The sequence below is a fragment of the Temnothorax nylanderi genome, unplaced genomic scaffold (assembly GCF_030848795.1).
Source record: "Temnothorax nylanderi isolate EJ_2023f unplaced genomic scaffold, tnyl_v1.0 TNYL_tig0276_pilon, whole genome shotgun sequence".
In the NCBI taxonomy this organism is placed as follows: domain Eukaryota; kingdom Metazoa; phylum Arthropoda; class Insecta; order Hymenoptera; family Formicidae; genus Temnothorax; species Temnothorax nylanderi.
The window spans coordinates 183561-202691 of NW_027249338.1; the positions used below are offsets into that span (position 1 = coordinate 183561).

Genomic DNA, 19131 nt, shown 5'->3' on the forward strand with positions numbered 1-19131 from the left:
ACCGAGTCTTATGTCTCCCTCCGCGCCTACTCCGAACCCTGACCAGCCGCGAGCTAGATCCGCGCTTCGGAAGCTAGGTTGTTTTAACTTTATAGTAATTTAGTAAAGAAAGATACTTTATGTTTGTGTTGAATACTAATGAAAGATGTTTGTCTTGTAATTTTCAAAATTACATTTCTTGAAAATTAATAAATTTATACTTACATTATTGTATGTTTAATTTTTTTCCTTTTTCATAAATTCTTTTAAATATAAAAAATATTTAAATATAAATATATCAACAAAAATATTTTTGAAACAAATTTATTAATAAAATCGTCATAAACTGCATTATATTGTACATTAGATCTTATTTTCCTATATCAAATGAAATATATCTTTTATGATATTAAATGAGATCTCATATGTGATACTATATGATATCTCATATGCAATATTAATTGAGATCTCGTATGCGCTGTCATATGATGTTTTGGTTGAATACTTAATATGAGATCTCATATGCGTTCTCATTTAAGATCTCGTAAGAGAGATCGTATGAGTTCTCATAAGAGAATTTTCATTAGGGCATAGACTTGCAAGTTGCGAGGAGAAGACGGATGAATTGATGAGGGGGATTATTTAAAAATGGGAGAATATCTCTTGGAGATTGAGGAAAGGTTTCCTCAATGTATTTGACTAAATAAGAGGCTTTACTACAGTACAATCCGCAATTAAATATTACATGGTTAATATTTTGCATTGGGTTGCCGCAAGGGCAGCGTTCGGCTGATGACAAAAAACGAGACGTCTGTCGTAGCGTGGACATAAAGTAAAGCATACATAGTAAAACGTAAGACGTAAAAGACTGTAAAATATATAACCTTTCGCGACTTACGTTATTCTCTACCTTATTTTAGTCTATTAACAGCCTTCCGAAGTTCCGATCACGGACTTATATCCAATTGCAGCACTGCGCTGTTTGGCGCCGTCGGTGCTCAACGAAATATTCAAGTCGTTGCTCGGTTGCCGGGTTGTTTGCGCACGCGCAGTAAATGGCGGCTCATACATGTAACGCAAGTAATAAAAAGCTGTGTTCAGCAGAGAAAACTACTTTGCAATTGTTGTAAAATTTGTGAAGGTGATTGGTGTATGCTTTTAATTTTGGCCGAAACTAAGAGTAATACACCAATCAAATTCACGAATTTTACAACTGTATATAGGTGCCTATATATTATATAAAAACTTTTTTACTTTCTGTCTTTAATATTTATTTTTAGTTATTTAATTTTTTTATTTAATTTAATTATGTTTAAAAAGTAATGGCAAACACGGCAGGTTTGTCTAGAATTCTTAGATAGGTGAGTGACAGAAAGAGAGTTCCTTTGAAGTCAATTTTGTCTTCATTATGTGTAGTTATCTTTACAAAAAAAAAAATGAACGCGTGGTCGCCACGCGCGTTAGAAGTGAAACTTCTGAAGGCAAGGCTTTGCCATAACTTTTCTGAAATTAATACAAAAACAGTACAACGGAATTAGTCACTCCAAGCCGCCCGCAACTCGAAAATGTAGTGTTACACGCAGTTCTCACTATATCCGTCTCGCCAGTGCCGTACGCCTGATCGAATTTTCGTGACGCGTTTTCGAGTCGCAAAATCGAATTTACTTACCGATCCAAAAAGAGTTTCATTTCGTACGCCTATTGGTCGAATTTTCGTTACACTTTTGAGTTTCGTGTCGCAAAATCGAACTTACTACCGTGCTAAAAGAAGGAACCGTCTCGCCAATGCCGTACGTCTATTGGTCGAATTTTCGTTACACTTTTCGTGTCGCGAAATTCGTGTCGCTTTTCCGTGTCGCAAAATCGAACTTACTACCGTGCCAAAAGAAGGAGCCGTCTCGCCAATGCCGTACACCTATTGGTCGAATTTTCGTTACACTTTTCGTGTCGCTTTTCCGTGTCGCAAAATCGAACTTACTACCGTACCAAAAGAAGGAGCCGTCTCGCCAACGCCGTACGCCTATTGGTCGAATTTTCGTTACACTTTTCGTGTCGCGAAATTCGTGATTTCGTGTCGCGAATCGAACTCACTACCGTGCCTAAAGAAGTTTCACTTCAAAAAATATGTTGACGTGAAAGAAATTGAGAGTAACTAAAAAGTTTTTACATTAGTTGAAATAAAAGCAAACCAAATCAGTAATCTGTCCTGAAGATAGAATAGAAAATAAATGAACTAAAATAAAAAACCAGATCTTATACAGGACGGAATTAAGATGTCTGGATTACTGATTGAAAATGTGAGTCCGAATGTTTACTGAAACGTATTAATACCGATTATGAAAAAAAAGAAGAAAGAAAAATGAAAAGAGAGGGGGGTCTCTGCATTAATGTCTATAAGATCTCAAGACGAATATAAACTCTAGCAGAGGCCCTTGTACTTTTTTGACTAATGTCTGTCTTCAAATATGACGTCCCAATGAGAATCTCTTAAGGGCCCCGCTCGCTGGACCGGACTCCTCGCCTCGATCCTCCCTCTCGGACGCTAGCTGCCGCAGCTCTCCCTTTCCTGACGGTGAGCTCTCCCTGGTGATCCGACTCTCGCTCGGTTGGTCTCCAGAACACGCGCCGCAACGATCGATCCGTCAAGAAAGAGGTAACCGACTCGACACGTTCGAAGAAACGCAAGCAAGTGCGGCCATGACACCTAACGAGTGAGGAAGGAGGCGGGAGCTCTTTGAGAGTGGCGACTCGCGCGTCGCGCCATCTAATGTGAAACGATCGGGTGTTGTAAAACGCGAAAAGAATTCGAGCGCAATATCTGAACAAATTATTTAATTTTTAATAAGTCCAATTATTAATATTTATTTTCATAATTAAACTTATTTTTTATTTTGATAAATGTAAATACAAATATCTTATTGTATTAATATTTAATATTAATAATTTAATTAGTTGCTTAATTTAACTTCTTGTTTAATAAATGAGCGGATGTAGTACTGAAAATGTACCTATTATATAATATTTTAATTTTCAAAATTGTCAAATTACAAACAGGAATTTTGTTGTGACTTTTACAGTTATAAAGTAACTATTTAATGGAAATGGAAGCCTAAAAAAATTAATATTGTAACGCAATTATTATAATGCTCAAATCATAAAATATTTACATTATTCATGTCTGCCAATACAATTTTTTATTTATATTGCATTCTATATATAATGGCAATGTTATTATATATTTGACAGGCAAATCAAAATAGCTTCGAATCGATATCGAAATGATGAAATATCGATGTCTTAACAGAAAATACATAATTTGCCTGTTTACAGTCTGACGCGATGAATGTATGTCACAAATAATCTCTTCTTTTAAAAAATGTCATATAGCACAAACATCGAAATAAGCTTCAAATTTCGAGCATTATTTCGATATGATGTAATATCGATGATTTCGACGTCAATTAGACGTCGATTCGATGGGTCATTTCTCGCTGGGGAGGTAACTTATGTGGGCCAAACCAAAAGACAATTGAAAACCAGAGTGAAGGAACATAGATTAGACATTAATAAAAATTCTGATTCCCCCTCGGTCATTTCTTGCCATCGGTTACAGACTGACCATGAGTTTGATTAGGACAATGTTGAGATACTGGACATAGAGACATCACTCCGTAAAAGATTAATTTCTGAGATGATACACATTAAACGACAGTCATCTCCGTTAAACAAGCAAAATGATACAGAATCCCTCTCAGTGGATTATCTTCCTGTTCGTAATTTGTTCCCACCTTAATAGCTCCGTGCCTTCCTTACCTTTCCTCTTCTTCCCCCCTCCCCCCCTTTTTTCCTTCCCTAGCTGTTTATATATACGAGTCGTTCTCTCGCCGCCGAGTATTTTGCGAGTTCTCTTTTAACTAGACACATCACCACCGTAATGCCGATCCTACAAAAATTGTTCACAGCGGAAAGAAACAAATTGAGATGTACGTATTTTATTAACTACTTATTGTTCTTTTTTAATTAACTTTACTAAATTATAACTGTTACAGTATGTCTACTCCGAACTCAACGTTTTCACCATTGCGTTAATTATAGTTGCGTCAATTTTTATTGTAATATTTGTAACGTCGTACTTTTCCGATTTTGACTTAAGTTATTTTATTGTAATTTTTGTAACGTCGTCTAACTTTTCCGATTTCGACTTAAGTTTTTTTGCGACACTGAAGATGGTCCTATTAAGGTCCGAAACGTTTGTTATTATTATTTGAATTAATACAGAATTTTTAACACTAACACCTTGTTACGGCGACGCTCCTTTTATCTTTGATTGATTTATAATCTTATGAGCCTTTTGTTACATATGTTACATAATATACTAATATTAATATATACATTTGTTATACTATTTATTTAATGAAATTGTTTGTATGCAGGGTGATCATTTATAATGTTAATGACAAATATCTCATAAAATATGCATTCTATGAAAAAATGGTTAAGACAAAACTTGTTTGAAATCAAAAAGAACACAAAATAGCACTATTCGCTTCATCACAGATGGCGCTACTATAAGTGAAACAAAAGTCAACTTTATTTTTAAAATGGAAACCCCCATTTTTTATTGTATTATCTTATGTCCCCTTTAATTTCAAACAAGTTTTGTCCAAACCATTTTTTTCATAGAATGCATATTTTATGTTTGTCATTAACGTTATAAATAATTTACCCTGAATAAATCCAAGAAAAGAAGAGACAGAAATAATGTGACATTTCTTTTTCTGTCTCGTTATAAATATCGCAAATCGTCGCGTCGCGTAAAAGAGTCACGGTCGGTCTCGCTCCGCGTGTACTTGGCGCGAGACACTACCGTGTCTCTTGATAAAATTCTATAGCGAGTATTTCTTTAAAATTGTCAGAGATTCAAAAATATACTATACTAATCAAACATTTAATCTTTCTTACTATGGAAATGCACCTTGTATATGTACACTTGAATCTATTACAATCGTACTTTCCTGTTCTTAACATCTCGGGACCAAATAAATTTCCTATTTTTAATTATTTTCTTAATCTCTACTTATTATAACATATGCACATAGTAAACATATCATCGCGTTAATTACACTATTAACAAATAAAGTTGGAATATACATAATATTCTTTTTTATTCACTTTTTCACTTTACAAAGTCACATGGAAAATCACATAACACAGGGTAAAGTTCGAGTTAAAATGTTAAAGATGCGGAAATTAAAAGTGTTAAATGTAGAAAAGTGTTAACAATAGGAAATTTAATTATCCTAATATTCCGACCTTTAATTTAAAAAGATTATGTACAATACATTTTATATAGGGGAGACCGGGGCCTAACCGTCAGTTTTTTTTCGGTGCCGATTTTTAACAAGAAAATAAATAATTTTAGTTAAATGTGGTATACCACTGTAAAGAGTGAACCTTTAGCTACAAAATTTATATAGGAAATTTTTATCTACGTCGCTTTGTTTAACCGGTATAGAGAAAAAACGACAACGGTGGAAAAATTGAAATCTCAAAAATGCCGGGGTTTAACCGTCACACTGCATTTTCAATACATATACGTACATCTAATCCTGAAAAATGATAAGATACATCTTAATAATTGTTTTTTAAGAGAAAAATATAAAAATTTATTTAAAATTTTTATGCGAAACATTATTAAAAAATAGTTACGAGGGTTCCTCTTTCCGCAAAAGTCACTCGCCCGACTTGTTTCACTCCTCGACGTCCGATGACTCTATTCGGTGTCTGAACGGTTGTAATTCCCGTCTCATCCATATTCCATATGCAATGAGCCTGGAAATGCCCGGAAATGCCTTGGAAATGCACCCGGACTGCTTACTGACGGATTAACCCCAAACACAAGTTTCAGGTTTGATCGCCCACGAAATATTAGACATCAACGATAATGAAAAAACTACACTGGATTCGTGTTCAGCATGCATTACTCTTTATAATCACGTACCTCGAGATTTGGAGAGCAAATATTATTGCAGATATTACAAAATTTCCACGCGCAGAAAATGTAACTTTCACCTTCCGAAAACACGTTTGCCCTCGTAAAAATCATAACACGGCAGGTAACCTGCCGAAACTCCGTTGGTCACATGGGTACCATAAGCAGCGTTTACAATGTTAATAGCGAGTTCGCACAATATACAGGTTCCGAGATATTTGATTTGACGGTTCAACCCCGGCGACGGTTAGGCCCCGGTCTCCCCTACATACTTATCCCACATGGGATATATAAACACGGCCGTTTCAAGGGCTTGTTGCGCCCGAGCGCAGAGTGTCCCGTCTTTTTCTACCGATTGTATTTATGTTGATAACCCAAATGAACCACACGAACCTTCATTAAACCCAAATGACTCCTATCCAACCCAACTCAAACTAATACGACCCAATAAAACTGACTCCACGTACATATGGAGGGGTAAAAGTCATAGTGGTATAAGTCAAATTTTTTTAAATTTTTTTTCGCGTGCATAGATGCAATCTATACAATATATAAATTGCATCTATACACACAAAAAAATATTTTTAAAAATTTGACTTACACCACTGTGGTTTTTACCCCTCCATATTGTTATTGGTAATTGATCGAAATCGAGCATCAACTTATATTAACAATTGCATTGACAGCAGAAGCGTTTTTCAAATATAAAATAATGTGCGTAGAGCAAAATTTCAATTATTTTTTGGTTTTTAATGTTCTGTAATATTGTTCGGTAGTATTTAAATATTGTTTGGCTTTTAATGTAATATTTATTTCAATGTTCGCTTTTAATAAATACCCCGATAAGAAAATTGCGCAAATATTGTACAATAATTTCTTCATTTAATTGAGAGGAATTTCACAATTATTGCTCTAAGATACCTCATAATACAGCGTTCTTGCCGACATAAAATTTCTGAATGATATTTGCACAAAAATTGAAAAATTCAATTTTAGGTTTAAATTTTACACAATTATTTCGACATTTAGAAGCAAAATTACTCCAGCACTCCACACTTCACTAAACACCGATATATAACAGTTACAATATATAGATACCACTGTTCATTATATTTTACATACGAGAAAAGATGTCATCTGTCGGCAACCCAGCAAACACAGAATATGCTATATACCTAATACAGGATCAATGACACATAATAAAACTTAAATATATTTCTCAATTATTTCGCAATTTCTTTCCAAATTTAATTTTGCAAATATTCCGGTAAGATAGTTCCTCTATCGCTACTATCTTATTAATTGCTGAAATACTATTCAGAAATAAATTGTGCAAATATTTATCAATATTTGCATAAAGGTCTAAATTTATATTAGTGTTGCTGCAAATATTGAGACATAATTGCAGCATTCCCAATTTCATCCATATTTTGTCATATGATGTTATGAATCTTTTCCTATTGGAGTATTTATTAAAAGCGAACATTGAACTTTAATATATTAATACAACAGTTTAGAACAGTTATAAAATCTGAATATCTTGATAAACATTGCACTAATTAAAATTATATTGATATAAAGCTCTATTTTATATAAAACGCGCACGTCTCGCTTTTACTTCAGCAAATTGTTTGATAAGCTTCGATGTTTCTAATTTGCTCACGATTTTATTTATGCTCGATCGAAATTGTTGCTAAAATTAACCTTTCCTGAGACACACTCGGACGCAAATAATTTTTTATAAATTTAAGTTTTGAAAATAATCAGCGCCACTGTAATTCAGCGTGATTCAGATTTCTAGTTTAACTGATATTTCAATTTTTTTCCAATTTTTTCATTCCCAGATAGCAACGTGTCTGCATTGTTGCTGGCATGTTGCCGACAACATAGTAGGGGAGACCGGGGCCTAACCGTCAGTTTTTTTTCGGTGCCGATTTTTAACAAGAAAATAAATAATTTTAGTTAAATGTGGTATACCACTGTAAAGAGTGAACCTTTAGCTACAAAATTTATATAGGAAATTTTTATCTACGTCGCTTTGTTTAACCGGTATAGAGCAAAAACGACAACGGTGGAAAAATTGAAATCTCAAAAATGCCGGGGTTTAACCGTCACACTGCATTTTCAATACATATACGTACATCTAATCCTGAAAAATGATATGATACATCTTAATAATTGTTTTTTAAGAGAAAAATATAAAAATTTATTTAAAATTTTTATGCAAAACATTATTTAAAAATAATTACGAGGGTTCCTCTTTCCGCAGAAGTCACTCGCCCGACTTGTTTCACTCCTCGACGTCCGATGACTCTATTCGGTGTCTGAACGGTTGTAATTCCCGTCTCATCCATATTCCATATGCAGTGAGCCTGGAAATGCCCGGAAATGCATTGGAAATGCACCCGGACTGCTTACTGGCGGATTAACCCCAAACACAAGTTTCAGGTTTGATCGCCCACGAAATATTAGACATCAACGATAATGAAAAAACTACACTGGATTCGTGTTTAGCATGCATTACTTTTTATAATCACGTACCTCGAGATTTGGAGAGCAAATATTATTGCAGATATTACAAAATTTCCACGCGCAGAAAATGTAACTTTCACCTTCCGAAAACACGTTTGCCCTCGTAAAAATCATAACACGGCAGGTAACCTGCCGAAACTCCGTTGGTCACATGGGTACCATAAGCAGCGTTTACAATGTTAATAGCGAGTTCGCACAATATACAGGTTCCGAGATATTTGATTTGACGGTTCAACCCCGGCGACGGTTAGGCCCCGGTCTCCCCTATATGTTGCTATCAGAATTGTGGCAACTGAGTTCGCATTTGTCGGCAAGTTGATGCCTTCACGATATAACAATTTTGTATAGCAACTTGCCAGCAATTTGTTGGTAACTTATGCTGCGTTCTAAAATCGTCTGATTCAAAATTCGAGCTGTTGCTGTCATGTTGCTGTAATAATTCATAGAATCACACAATGCTGTCATATTGCTATATAGCAACGCGAAGTAAATTTGATGCTGTTCTCTTGCCGACAAATTGCTGGCACTACATATATCCAATGTTGCCTGCGTGTTGCTTCAAATATTAAATTACTCGAAGTCAATTAAAGCAAATGTACGGCAAGTTGCCAGCATCATAAGCAATCACAGGTTTGCGCGATTTTGCTCAGACACGCTTTGCTATCTGGGTTTTTATTTCGGTTGTACGATTACTTTTAAAGACACGTCGGCGGCCGCTCGGGGAAACTGCACCCGTTGCACCCCGGCTTGAAACGGCCTTTATATAATATAAAGCAATGGACAGCAATGTGTGCGCACGTGCACGCACATACACTCTTATCAGCGTCTCCATTATACGTACGCACACTCACTTTCACTTTTTCTCTCGCATACATCCACATATGCAAGTTTACGTATCTAAAGAAAGAAAGTAAAGAACAATAGAAAAACCTGATTAAATAAGATATTCCAAATCTACCGTATCATCTGTTAATGATAGATTGCAGAGATTATTTGGACTATAATGTCAAAATATCAAGACTCTAACAGTTTTTAAACAGAAAGTTTAAAAATTGTTATACATAGTTTTTAAACTTTACTTTATATACTATAATTGAAGTTGGTCAATTAGGTTTGCCAAAAACTCAGGCATAAATAGCAACATCAAATATAGCAACATTTTATAATAGTAAAGATACCCTTAAATATCGACATGATTTGATATTAATTAGAATCATATGAAAAAAATATATTAGTCCTATATAATTTAAGTAATAACATAAATATTAGTAATATAAAAGCTTTGACAGTATAATCTACACGATATCTTAATGTAAATATTTATGCTACTATTAAAAATAAGAGTACAATTGCAAAATTACAAGATAGAACTATTATATTTATGTTCCTTTTTCTCATCACTGAGTTAACATGTTCGAATTCTTTTTTTATATTTTTTTCTAAATAAGCTTTTTCTGAATTTTAATTACGATTTGAAAAAATTAATTTTTTATTATTTTAATGAAATTATTCATACCTTTTAATAAAATTAAAATTTTTTAAAACTACATTAAATCATGATTTATACATTTCTAAAGAAATTTAACAAATTATAAAAATCAGTACTTTCCAAAAAAGATACATAAATGCAAAAATTATTCTTATAAAACAGTATTATAAACATTTGCTATTTAATGTTATAATCTCATAGGGTGAAAGACCCAATTACTGGCATATTAAGCATTCAGTAACATTTGATTTAATATATATATACAAGCAATGATACTTTGTCTTTTAAAAATATTTTTTTCTGATTGCTCCAATTATAAACTTTATAAATAAAATTAGAAAGTTTAAATAAAATTGATTCTTAATTTTTAATTAATATAATAATGACCAAGCTCAACTGCACCTAATACTGGTAACCTCTAAATTTTATGTTCCTAATTCTGGCAACCGGATGAACACATTACTGGTAGTTTTTCTAGCCAAACTTTTTATTTCCGACTGCTGCCGGCCGAAGGTTTGCACACAACGGAGGGAATACATATTTTAATTTATTATATATTTTGAATCGCCTTTATTTAAATAAGATAAAATATCATTGCTTGTATATATATATTAAATCCAATATTAAATTTTTTACTGGCAGCATTTACGCTCATGCCTGTATTTATTGCAGATAATGCTTCCTTTAGACTATTTGTGCTGTACAAACATCTTTTTTGTTTACTTATCTTTATTTTTTCTTAATTATATTAGCACTATAAGCAAAAGTCATAAATAAATTTAATATGTTAGAAGTGATTAAATAATAATTTTACTTACATTACAATAAATTTACTTACATTAACCTCAACAGGTGTGTCAAGCAAATTTTAAGAGAATAATAGGTATCTAATATGTGAGAATGATAGGTATTCCGATGATCTGTGTTTACGCTCTTATCCATCAAAACAAAGTCGACATAGAAGTTTAGAGGTTATTCTGTCATTCACCAAGCTGCCAGTATTATGTTCATTTCATGATTTATGTCCATAATACTGTTGACAATATTAGGATTTATGTCCATAATACTGTTGACAGTATTAGGAAAAACACGAAAAAGTGAACATATTACTGACATGAATAATTATATTATAAAAATTAATAATTTATTCCATATATATTTTTTTTTTCTTTAATTTCAACATTATTTTATCAGAAAAATGTGTTACCGTGAGACTTACTGTTCAAATTTTGCCTATAATCGGTAATCTTTGCAGCTACTTACATCTACTCTACTAATAAAAATGGACGTAACTCAGCAGAAAAATGAGTTTCTCGGACTTTAAGCTTTTTTTTTAATTAGTGGATTGGCTTTTAGTTTCAGTTTATTGTTATAATAATAACCAGATTTCTTGAAGATTTTATTAAAAATTAATAAAATAATATAAGATATAGTATTCATATTTTAAAAAGTATTTTAATTTTGATTGACAGTAATATGGACACTGCCAGTAATTGGGTCTTTCACCCTATTCCTTGCAAAAATTTGTTTTTTTTCTCTTTAGGCCAATATTTCGAATCAAAGCTTCCAGTAGTAAACGCTACCAGGTGACAAATCTAGTAAAAATCTAAAACAAATTTTTTTAATTGTTTCTTGACCATTTGCTTCTAACCATTTAAATTGCGAGAGGACTACTAGGAACAAATTTTTTATATATAATAATATATAAAATATGTCCATGTATATTTCTTGCTCTTGTATAATCTCTGTTTGTATTATATATAAAAATAATAAGAATTAAAAAATAATTAAAAGGATAATTTTTACATTGTTTTCACAAAAAACTGAAGTTCAATAAAATGAGAAAAACTGCCTAATATAATCATATATAAATGTAATTATATATAAAATATAATTATATATAATTGCATATAGAATATTGTATAATTTAATAGCAATTTTATTTTTTCAAAAAACAATGCAAAAATTAATTTTTTAATTATTTTTCAATTTTATTTGTTATTTTTCTATATACGAACAGAAATTATACAAGAGAAAGAAATATATACTTTGAATGAACTTATATATATATAATATATACAAGGTGATTGAGAAAGAATCTGCAATATTCCGGGAGGTAGTATTGATGATTCTAAGCAAAAAGAGTCATATGAACTTGGGTCCTATTCCTAACTGTTACTAACAATAAGATATTCTGGTTATAACATGAAAAGGGCACAATGTATATGGAGGGATAGAAATAAATCCATATGTATTATGCCCTTTTCACGTTATAACTAGAATATCTCGGTAACTGTTAGGAATAGGACCCATGTTCATATGACTCTTTTTGCTTAGAATCATCAATACTATCACCACCTGGAATATTGCAGATTCCTCCTCAATCACCCTATATATAAAATTATACAATATAGAAAATTTTTTTACTGTACGTTCAACTTCTTTTTTTAAACGTTCAGACATATTTAAAAATAATTGTATATAATTCAAAATATGTAAGAAATAATCAGTTTAAAAAAAATAATTAATATTTTAATCGTTTTCAAATACATTCTCCTCAACATTATCAGCAAGCACAACAGAGTTAGCACATAAATCAAACCTACGGCTAGTTCGCACTTTTTCGCCGATTTTGCCTACCGATATCCCAATTTTTCTCATGTTATGTAGCACCTTGACTACTCGTAGAGAAATAAAACACTCGAGCTCAGGGACAGTATTAGCTATAAATACATATAGGGTTTTGGCCAGTGTTGTTCCATGTACAGTTTGTTGTTTATTATTATTATATATATTGCGTTATATATACTGAGTGTCTCAGACCACCCGTATCACCCGATTTATTCGTAAACGCAACATTTTAGAGAAAAATGTTCCAGACCAAAGTTGTATGGTTTCAAGGGGTACATAAGATGGTGTCATTAGTTTCACCTTAAATGTTGCTTGAAGGTCACGTAAAGGTCACCTTCAATTTTTTAAATAGAACCACCTACTTTTTATTACATATTCTTGTAGCTTATCTCGAGGGCTTTCCAAAACACTATAAATAAGTATTTTTTCATTAAGAACTTTTGGAATTATAAGGCTTGAAAGTTCTAGTATTTTGACATAATTTATTGTAAAGGTTATTCGAATGTCTTGGATAACATTTTTCGAGAATTCGTCTCATTATTCTGTGCATAAAATTATTAAGGTGACATTAAAACTTGATGTTTTACAAGATATTTTGTATTTTATGTATATAATTTTATGTATATAATTATATATATTATATACCTATCTATATATGTACAGGGTGACAAGAAAATACCCGGAATTTTTTTAAAATCATGAAGCAGCTAGAAATCGGTACAGAAATTAAACATGTACACTTTAACTTTAAATATAACATAAAACTTTATTAGAAAAACACGATTTATAGCTAATATTCTGAACTTGAGCGTCTCTGCAAGCAGCATAGATGCTACGAGAAGTAGGGATGGCAGTAGGCAATATCGGCCAAAAAGTGCAAACCAGCTATAGGCCTGACATAAAGAAACAACATTGACAATGTTGAAAGATATTTTGAACAGACACAAAATTATATTAATATTTAAAAATTAATTGATATCTTACGAGTATCTTTATTGCAATATTTGAATGCATAAGATCTTGCCAATCCAATTTGCTAAATTCAAATGCTTATTTTGTATTAGAATTTTCATCTTCAAGTAATCACTAAAATCAACCATTAGCAGGTGAATTAATATATCTAAAATACCTTGTACATATAAACTAACAAATTTTAAAAATTAACATTTAAATTGTTATTATTCATAACAATATTTTTCATATATGATTGCTTTTTGGGCATTCTCTTTTGCAGTCTACTTTTTTGTCTCTAAATAAAAAAAATTATTATTTATAAGACTAAGATTCCAAGAGACTTTTTAATATTTGATGTTTCCGGTAATGAAAGAGCCCATTTTCTTAATCCTGTTAATAAAACTGAGCTAGTGACTAATATAGCCCCGCCTACAGAATAACAATTTGGTATTTCATTAAAAAATAATACCTGCCAAAAGAACGCGAAGACGATATCTGTGGATCTTGCTATGGCCACTGGACCAGCTTGTTCAATTTGAAGAGCTAAGGTTAACAAAATTTGGCCTGCAAAACTAAACAGTGCGAGTGCAACAACCAAAAGTCTATCTGTACCACAATGTGGCATACATAATGCGCCAATTGCCCATGATATAAGCGTAGTTTGAATCAAGGCAAATGAACCAAAGTTTGTCATTATAACAGAAAAATGAAGACCTTTTAATGCACGTAGTAAAACATATGCATTCGCACCAAATAAAGTAGCTGAAAAAGCAGCCATAGCACTCCATAAATCTGCATGCTCTGGCTTAATATGACCATCCGAGAGAGATTCTATGGTGTTACCAAAAATTAACGGAGGTCGTGTTATCAATATCACACCAATCAGTGTCAAACATACAATAACAACGTTGAACAGCCCACAGGGTTCTTTCAAAAATATCCGTGCAAATATTGCTACAAAAACAGGAACAGAAAATACAATAACTGAGGCATCAGCCAACGGCATATGTCTAAACGCGTAGAAACTAAACATAAGTCCTGTTGTACCAATAAAACTCCTTAGAATAAGTATTAATCTACGTCCCTTTGGAAAAGGATGTTCACCTTTATAAATCACAATTGGTATAGCTGGTAACAATACCCCTAAAAATCTAAAGATTGCCATTTCTGTTGGATTTACTTCTACCAAGCTCTTAACAATCACACTACATAATGAGAAGAACAGAGATGAGAGTGTCGCTAAAATTAGACCCATATAAGGACAAGATTTACATAATAGAATAGAAAACTTTTTTTTATGATTTGTTGTGTTATTCTCCACATCGGCGTCTACTAAATGTTGCAATTCCACATGCTCTGACATATCTGTAAGAAAAATAACTTATGTTATAAAGATAAGTACACTTGCATTTGTAAATATGTGATATATATTAGAAGATAAAAACAGCATTTTACCATAGAATACAATTTTAAGATAATAAAATGTTCTTGTACAAATCTGTAAAAATATTACCGCAACAATAACTAAAGTTATAAAGTAGGAGATAAAACAAAGATTTTGAAACAATAAAATATCTTCGTACATAAATCTAATTCTACTAAATAATTATATTAGAGAAATAATATGATATAGAATAATATCTTTTATACTCAAGACAAAGTTTCCCAGATAGCAACGTGTCTACATTGTTGCTGGCATGTTGCCGACAACGTAGTATGTATTGCTATCAGAATTGTGGCAACTGAATCCGCATTTGTCCGCAAGTTGATGTTTTCACGATATAACAATTTTGTATAGCAACTTGCAAGCAACTTGTTGGCAACTTATGCTGCGGTCTAAAATCGTCACCCATTTAACTGATTCAAAATTCGAGCTGTTTTGCTGTCATGTTGCTGTAATAATTCATAGGATCACACAATGCTGTCATATTGCTAGCAACGCGAAGTAAATTTGATGCTGCTCTCTTGTCGATAAATTGCTGGCAATACATACACCAATGTTGCCTGCGTGTTGCTTCAAATATTAAATTACTCGAAATCATTGAAGCAAATATACGGCAAGTGGCCAGCATCATAAGCAATCACAGGTTTGCACGATTTTGCTCAGACATGCTTGGCTATCTGGGTTATTATTAGTAGTACATAGGAATCCAAAGGTAATGATCTATATGAAAAATAAATAAAAATTGTAGATTAGAATGTTTATCTGAAACTTTGTCTTTAAAATGTTAAATTTAAATAAAAATTAATATTATTTTACTGATATAGTATCAAATAATAGAATTATCATACTTTGTAGTTAAAATTATAAAGTACAAAAGGTACTAAAGTTTTACGATTAACAAATGTTTTTTTATAAATTTAATCTTATTAATGCAATATTAATAAAAATAATAATGCAAAATTTTAATGTTTATATAAAGAATTTGAATAATTATATTTAGTTATACATTGTACTAAAAGAAGAAAAAGAGAGAGAGAGAGAGAGAGAGAGAGAGAGAGAGAGAGAGAGAGAGAGAGAAAAACGAATCTATAAGTCTCTTGTTAAATTATCTGTTATTTGAAATAGAATAATAATATACAATAATTAGTATAAGATAGAAGAAAAAACAGAAGTTGTTCTATAATTATAATTTTATTTAGTCAATTTGAATTCTGTATTAATTAATCACATGTAGAGAACTTTGTTGGCACTTACCTATTAATGTTTACGTTTCATCACATACGTCATATGTAAACAATCATGAGATTATGTGACAAGTAATATAGCCACAAAAGAGAGCCTAGATGGAGAACCAAAAATAAGCAATCAGAATTTGTTTTCTAATGTTCTGTTTCATTAAATACATGCCTTATGTTTAATTGCTATATTTTATTTTAATCACATTATCAACTATATGCTAATGACAAAAGTTATTTCACATTTACATCTCACAAATGATATAATTTTACTTACAGACGCCTCCTTTGTATTTAGTTATAATTGTATATAATTGTATTTAGTTATAATTGTATATTTATAATCTCTAAATTACTATCTTGTACACTAATACGAAATAACAGTAATAATTCTTTACTAATAACAAAATATTTTACCATTTGACAGATTTGTTCATTTTAATTGTATTTTCTTGCATTTGCTGTCCTTAAATAAGATAAATCTATATCCACTTTGAATGGAAAAAGAGAGGAGAAGAAACAACAAAGTGTAAAAAATATGCAACTAAAACGAGCAGATCTAATTTTCAGTAAAGCTCATATCAACTATATATTGGGTCTGTTTTCTATTGCTGCACTGGCTACACTAGTTCGAGAAGTGATACACTGCCCATGGTGTAAGTAGACAGGTGAAACATTCCCGACGCTGCGCACTCGTTCAGTTTTTGAGCCAATCAGCGTGCGACCCGTTTTGCAAGAAAAGCAATATGGCTGCTCCCGTCAGCGCGTCATCCGTTATGTCCGTTAACCGTCGCGTGCGTCTGTTGTGCGGAAAAAATTGTGTGTGTGTAACCACAATATGTGTATGTAATCCAATCATAGCAGAGGAGTTTAATAAATTCAAAAACTTTGTATATTATCAAACACATCGCAAAACTTGTATTCAAATGCCCCGCCGTATAACCTCTACTATACTCATTTGCGCTGTTGTCATTATTTGCTTGCGTTCATTTCTAGCAGACAAAAAATCAAGCAATTTATGCTTTAATAATTAATTTTTCTACGAAATGTGCGATAACCTACCCCTTTCTTTCACTCATTTATTTGTAAATTACTAAATTACATGTGCATATTTTTCTTTCCTTATCATTTGCATTTTTTCTTGGATTATTTCATTCTGAAGGTGTGCAATATATCATTTTCATAAGAACCTATGCTAAAAAGTACAATTTTTGGAGTCGATTTTTTTCGAAATGTGACCATGAAAAATTCCCCAAAAATTCACATAATTCTATTTTGGATTCCAGAACAATATATTAAAATTTCATTAAGCTGGCTGCATTTTTTTGTAGCACATGAACCTCTTTAACCAATATATTGATTTTTGGTAGAATAACACTGGGAAACACGGATTTTTTATCGGGCCAATGGCAACTGATTCTAATAGATTTTTTCCCGTAGAATTCAAATCTGAAAACAAAATAATGAATTAGCTCTAGTTTTTAAGAAAAACGAGATCAAAAGTGCAAAAAAAACGTGTGTTTTAGACCATTTTTGAACATCTGTAGAAAAATAATGGGAGTTCCTGGAACCTTCTAATTGGGATGAAATGAAAGCTTAAACCTTGCCCCTTTTAGGCTATAGATCGAAATATTAGGTGCCATTAACTTGAAGTTTTTTATACGACCGCGCACCGATTCCACTACTATATGCTTTCCTGGCCGCGCGCACACAATACTTTTCAATGCTTTGTTTTCATTTAATTTTGTAAAGAAAAATAAAATAAAAAATGTTTGCACACTGTTAGTTAACATACTTTAATTTCTAGTTTCCTTGTACCTTTTCTTCATGCTTTCTAAGCGGAATAAGCTTTATCTCGAAAACTAGAGCTAATTAATCTAATAAAACGTAGATATAACAAATTTAGAATCAACAACAGTAAATCACTCAAATTAACTTAATACCAATGATAAAATAGCTGGAGAGCGGAAAGAACAGTGCGCACGGCCAGAAAAGCATGTAGCGGAATCGGTGCGCGCTCGTATAAAAAACTGTTACTCCAAGTTAATGGCACCTAATATTTCGATTTATAGCCTAAAAGGGTAAGGTTTAAGGGAATGCTAAAGCCGTCTGTAATCCCGACACTTGTTTTAACCTCAACTTGCGAAAACATTCGCTTTATATAAAAATTCTACAATGTATTGTTATAAAAAGACTGTGGCATGCCCTGCGGATTACATCCAAAAATACGATACCGTTGTCAGAATTAGGTTTAGACTCTAAACAAAAAAATTTACTGTGAAAAAGCATTATTGCAAACTTACACGTGTAAGTTTGCAATAATGCTTTTTCACAGTAAATTTTTTTACTTTAAGTGTAAGTGTAAGTTTGCAATAATGCTTTTTCACAGTAAATTTTTTTGTTTAGAGTCTAAACCTAATTCTGACAACGGTATCGTATTTTTGGATGTAATCCGCAGGGCATGCCACAGTCTTTTTATAACAATACATTGTAGAATTTTTATATATATAAAGCGAATGTTTTCGCAAGTTGAGGTTAAAACAAGTGTCGGGATTACAGACGGCTTTAGCATCCCCTTAAGCTTTTATTTCATCCCAATTAAAAGGTTCCAGGAGCTCCCGTTGTCTTTTTACAGATGTTAAAAAATGATCAAAAACACGTTTTTTGACACTTTTGACCTCGTTTATTTAAAAAACCAGAGACAATTTAGTATTTTCGAGGCCAGATTCTTGTTCAGCGCAAGCAAATTAGTAAAAAATACCTATTTCCTTAAAAACAATCTGAAAACGATAAGATTTTGTTGATCAGTGTAATTGCTTCTCGCTTGCTCTATATTGGGATATATTCAATCGCTCCATTCGGTCGGTAAGTTTGG

General features: G+C 32.1%; 1 protein-coding gene across 4 annotated transcripts; it reads right to left on the reverse strand.

Annotated features, from left to right (window-relative positions):
- Nucleotides 1-5127: 5127 nt before the first annotated feature.
- On the reverse strand, nt 5128-17276 carry LOC139780406 (solute carrier family 35 member G1). Of its 4 annotated transcripts, none has more exons than XM_071719042.1 (5): nt 16674-17276; nt 16276-16360; nt 15571-15741; nt 15228-15470; nt 5128-14942 (listed from the first exon to the last, which is right to left on the reverse strand). In XM_071719042.1, exon 5 carries the CDS (start codon nt 14938-14940, stop codon nt 13894-13896), a length of 1047 nt encoding a protein of 348 aa, XP_071575143.1. In that variant the 5' UTR covers nt 14941-14942; nt 15228-15470; nt 15571-15741; nt 16276-16360; nt 16674-17276; the 3' UTR covers nt 5128-13893. The 4 variants fall into 4 exon arrangements, 3 of the variants coding, with proteins under 3 accessions (XP_071575143.1, XP_071575144.1, XP_071575142.1); XM_071719043.1 differs by lacking the exon at nt 16674-17276 and adding an exon at nt 16534-16667; XR_011720224.1 differs by lacking the exons at nt 15228-15470; nt 15571-15741; nt 16276-16360; nt 16674-17276 and adding an exon at nt 15033-15221 and having other exon boundaries at nt 5128-13516; nt 13608-14942.
- Between the last annotated feature and the right edge of the window lie 1855 nt (nt 17277-19131).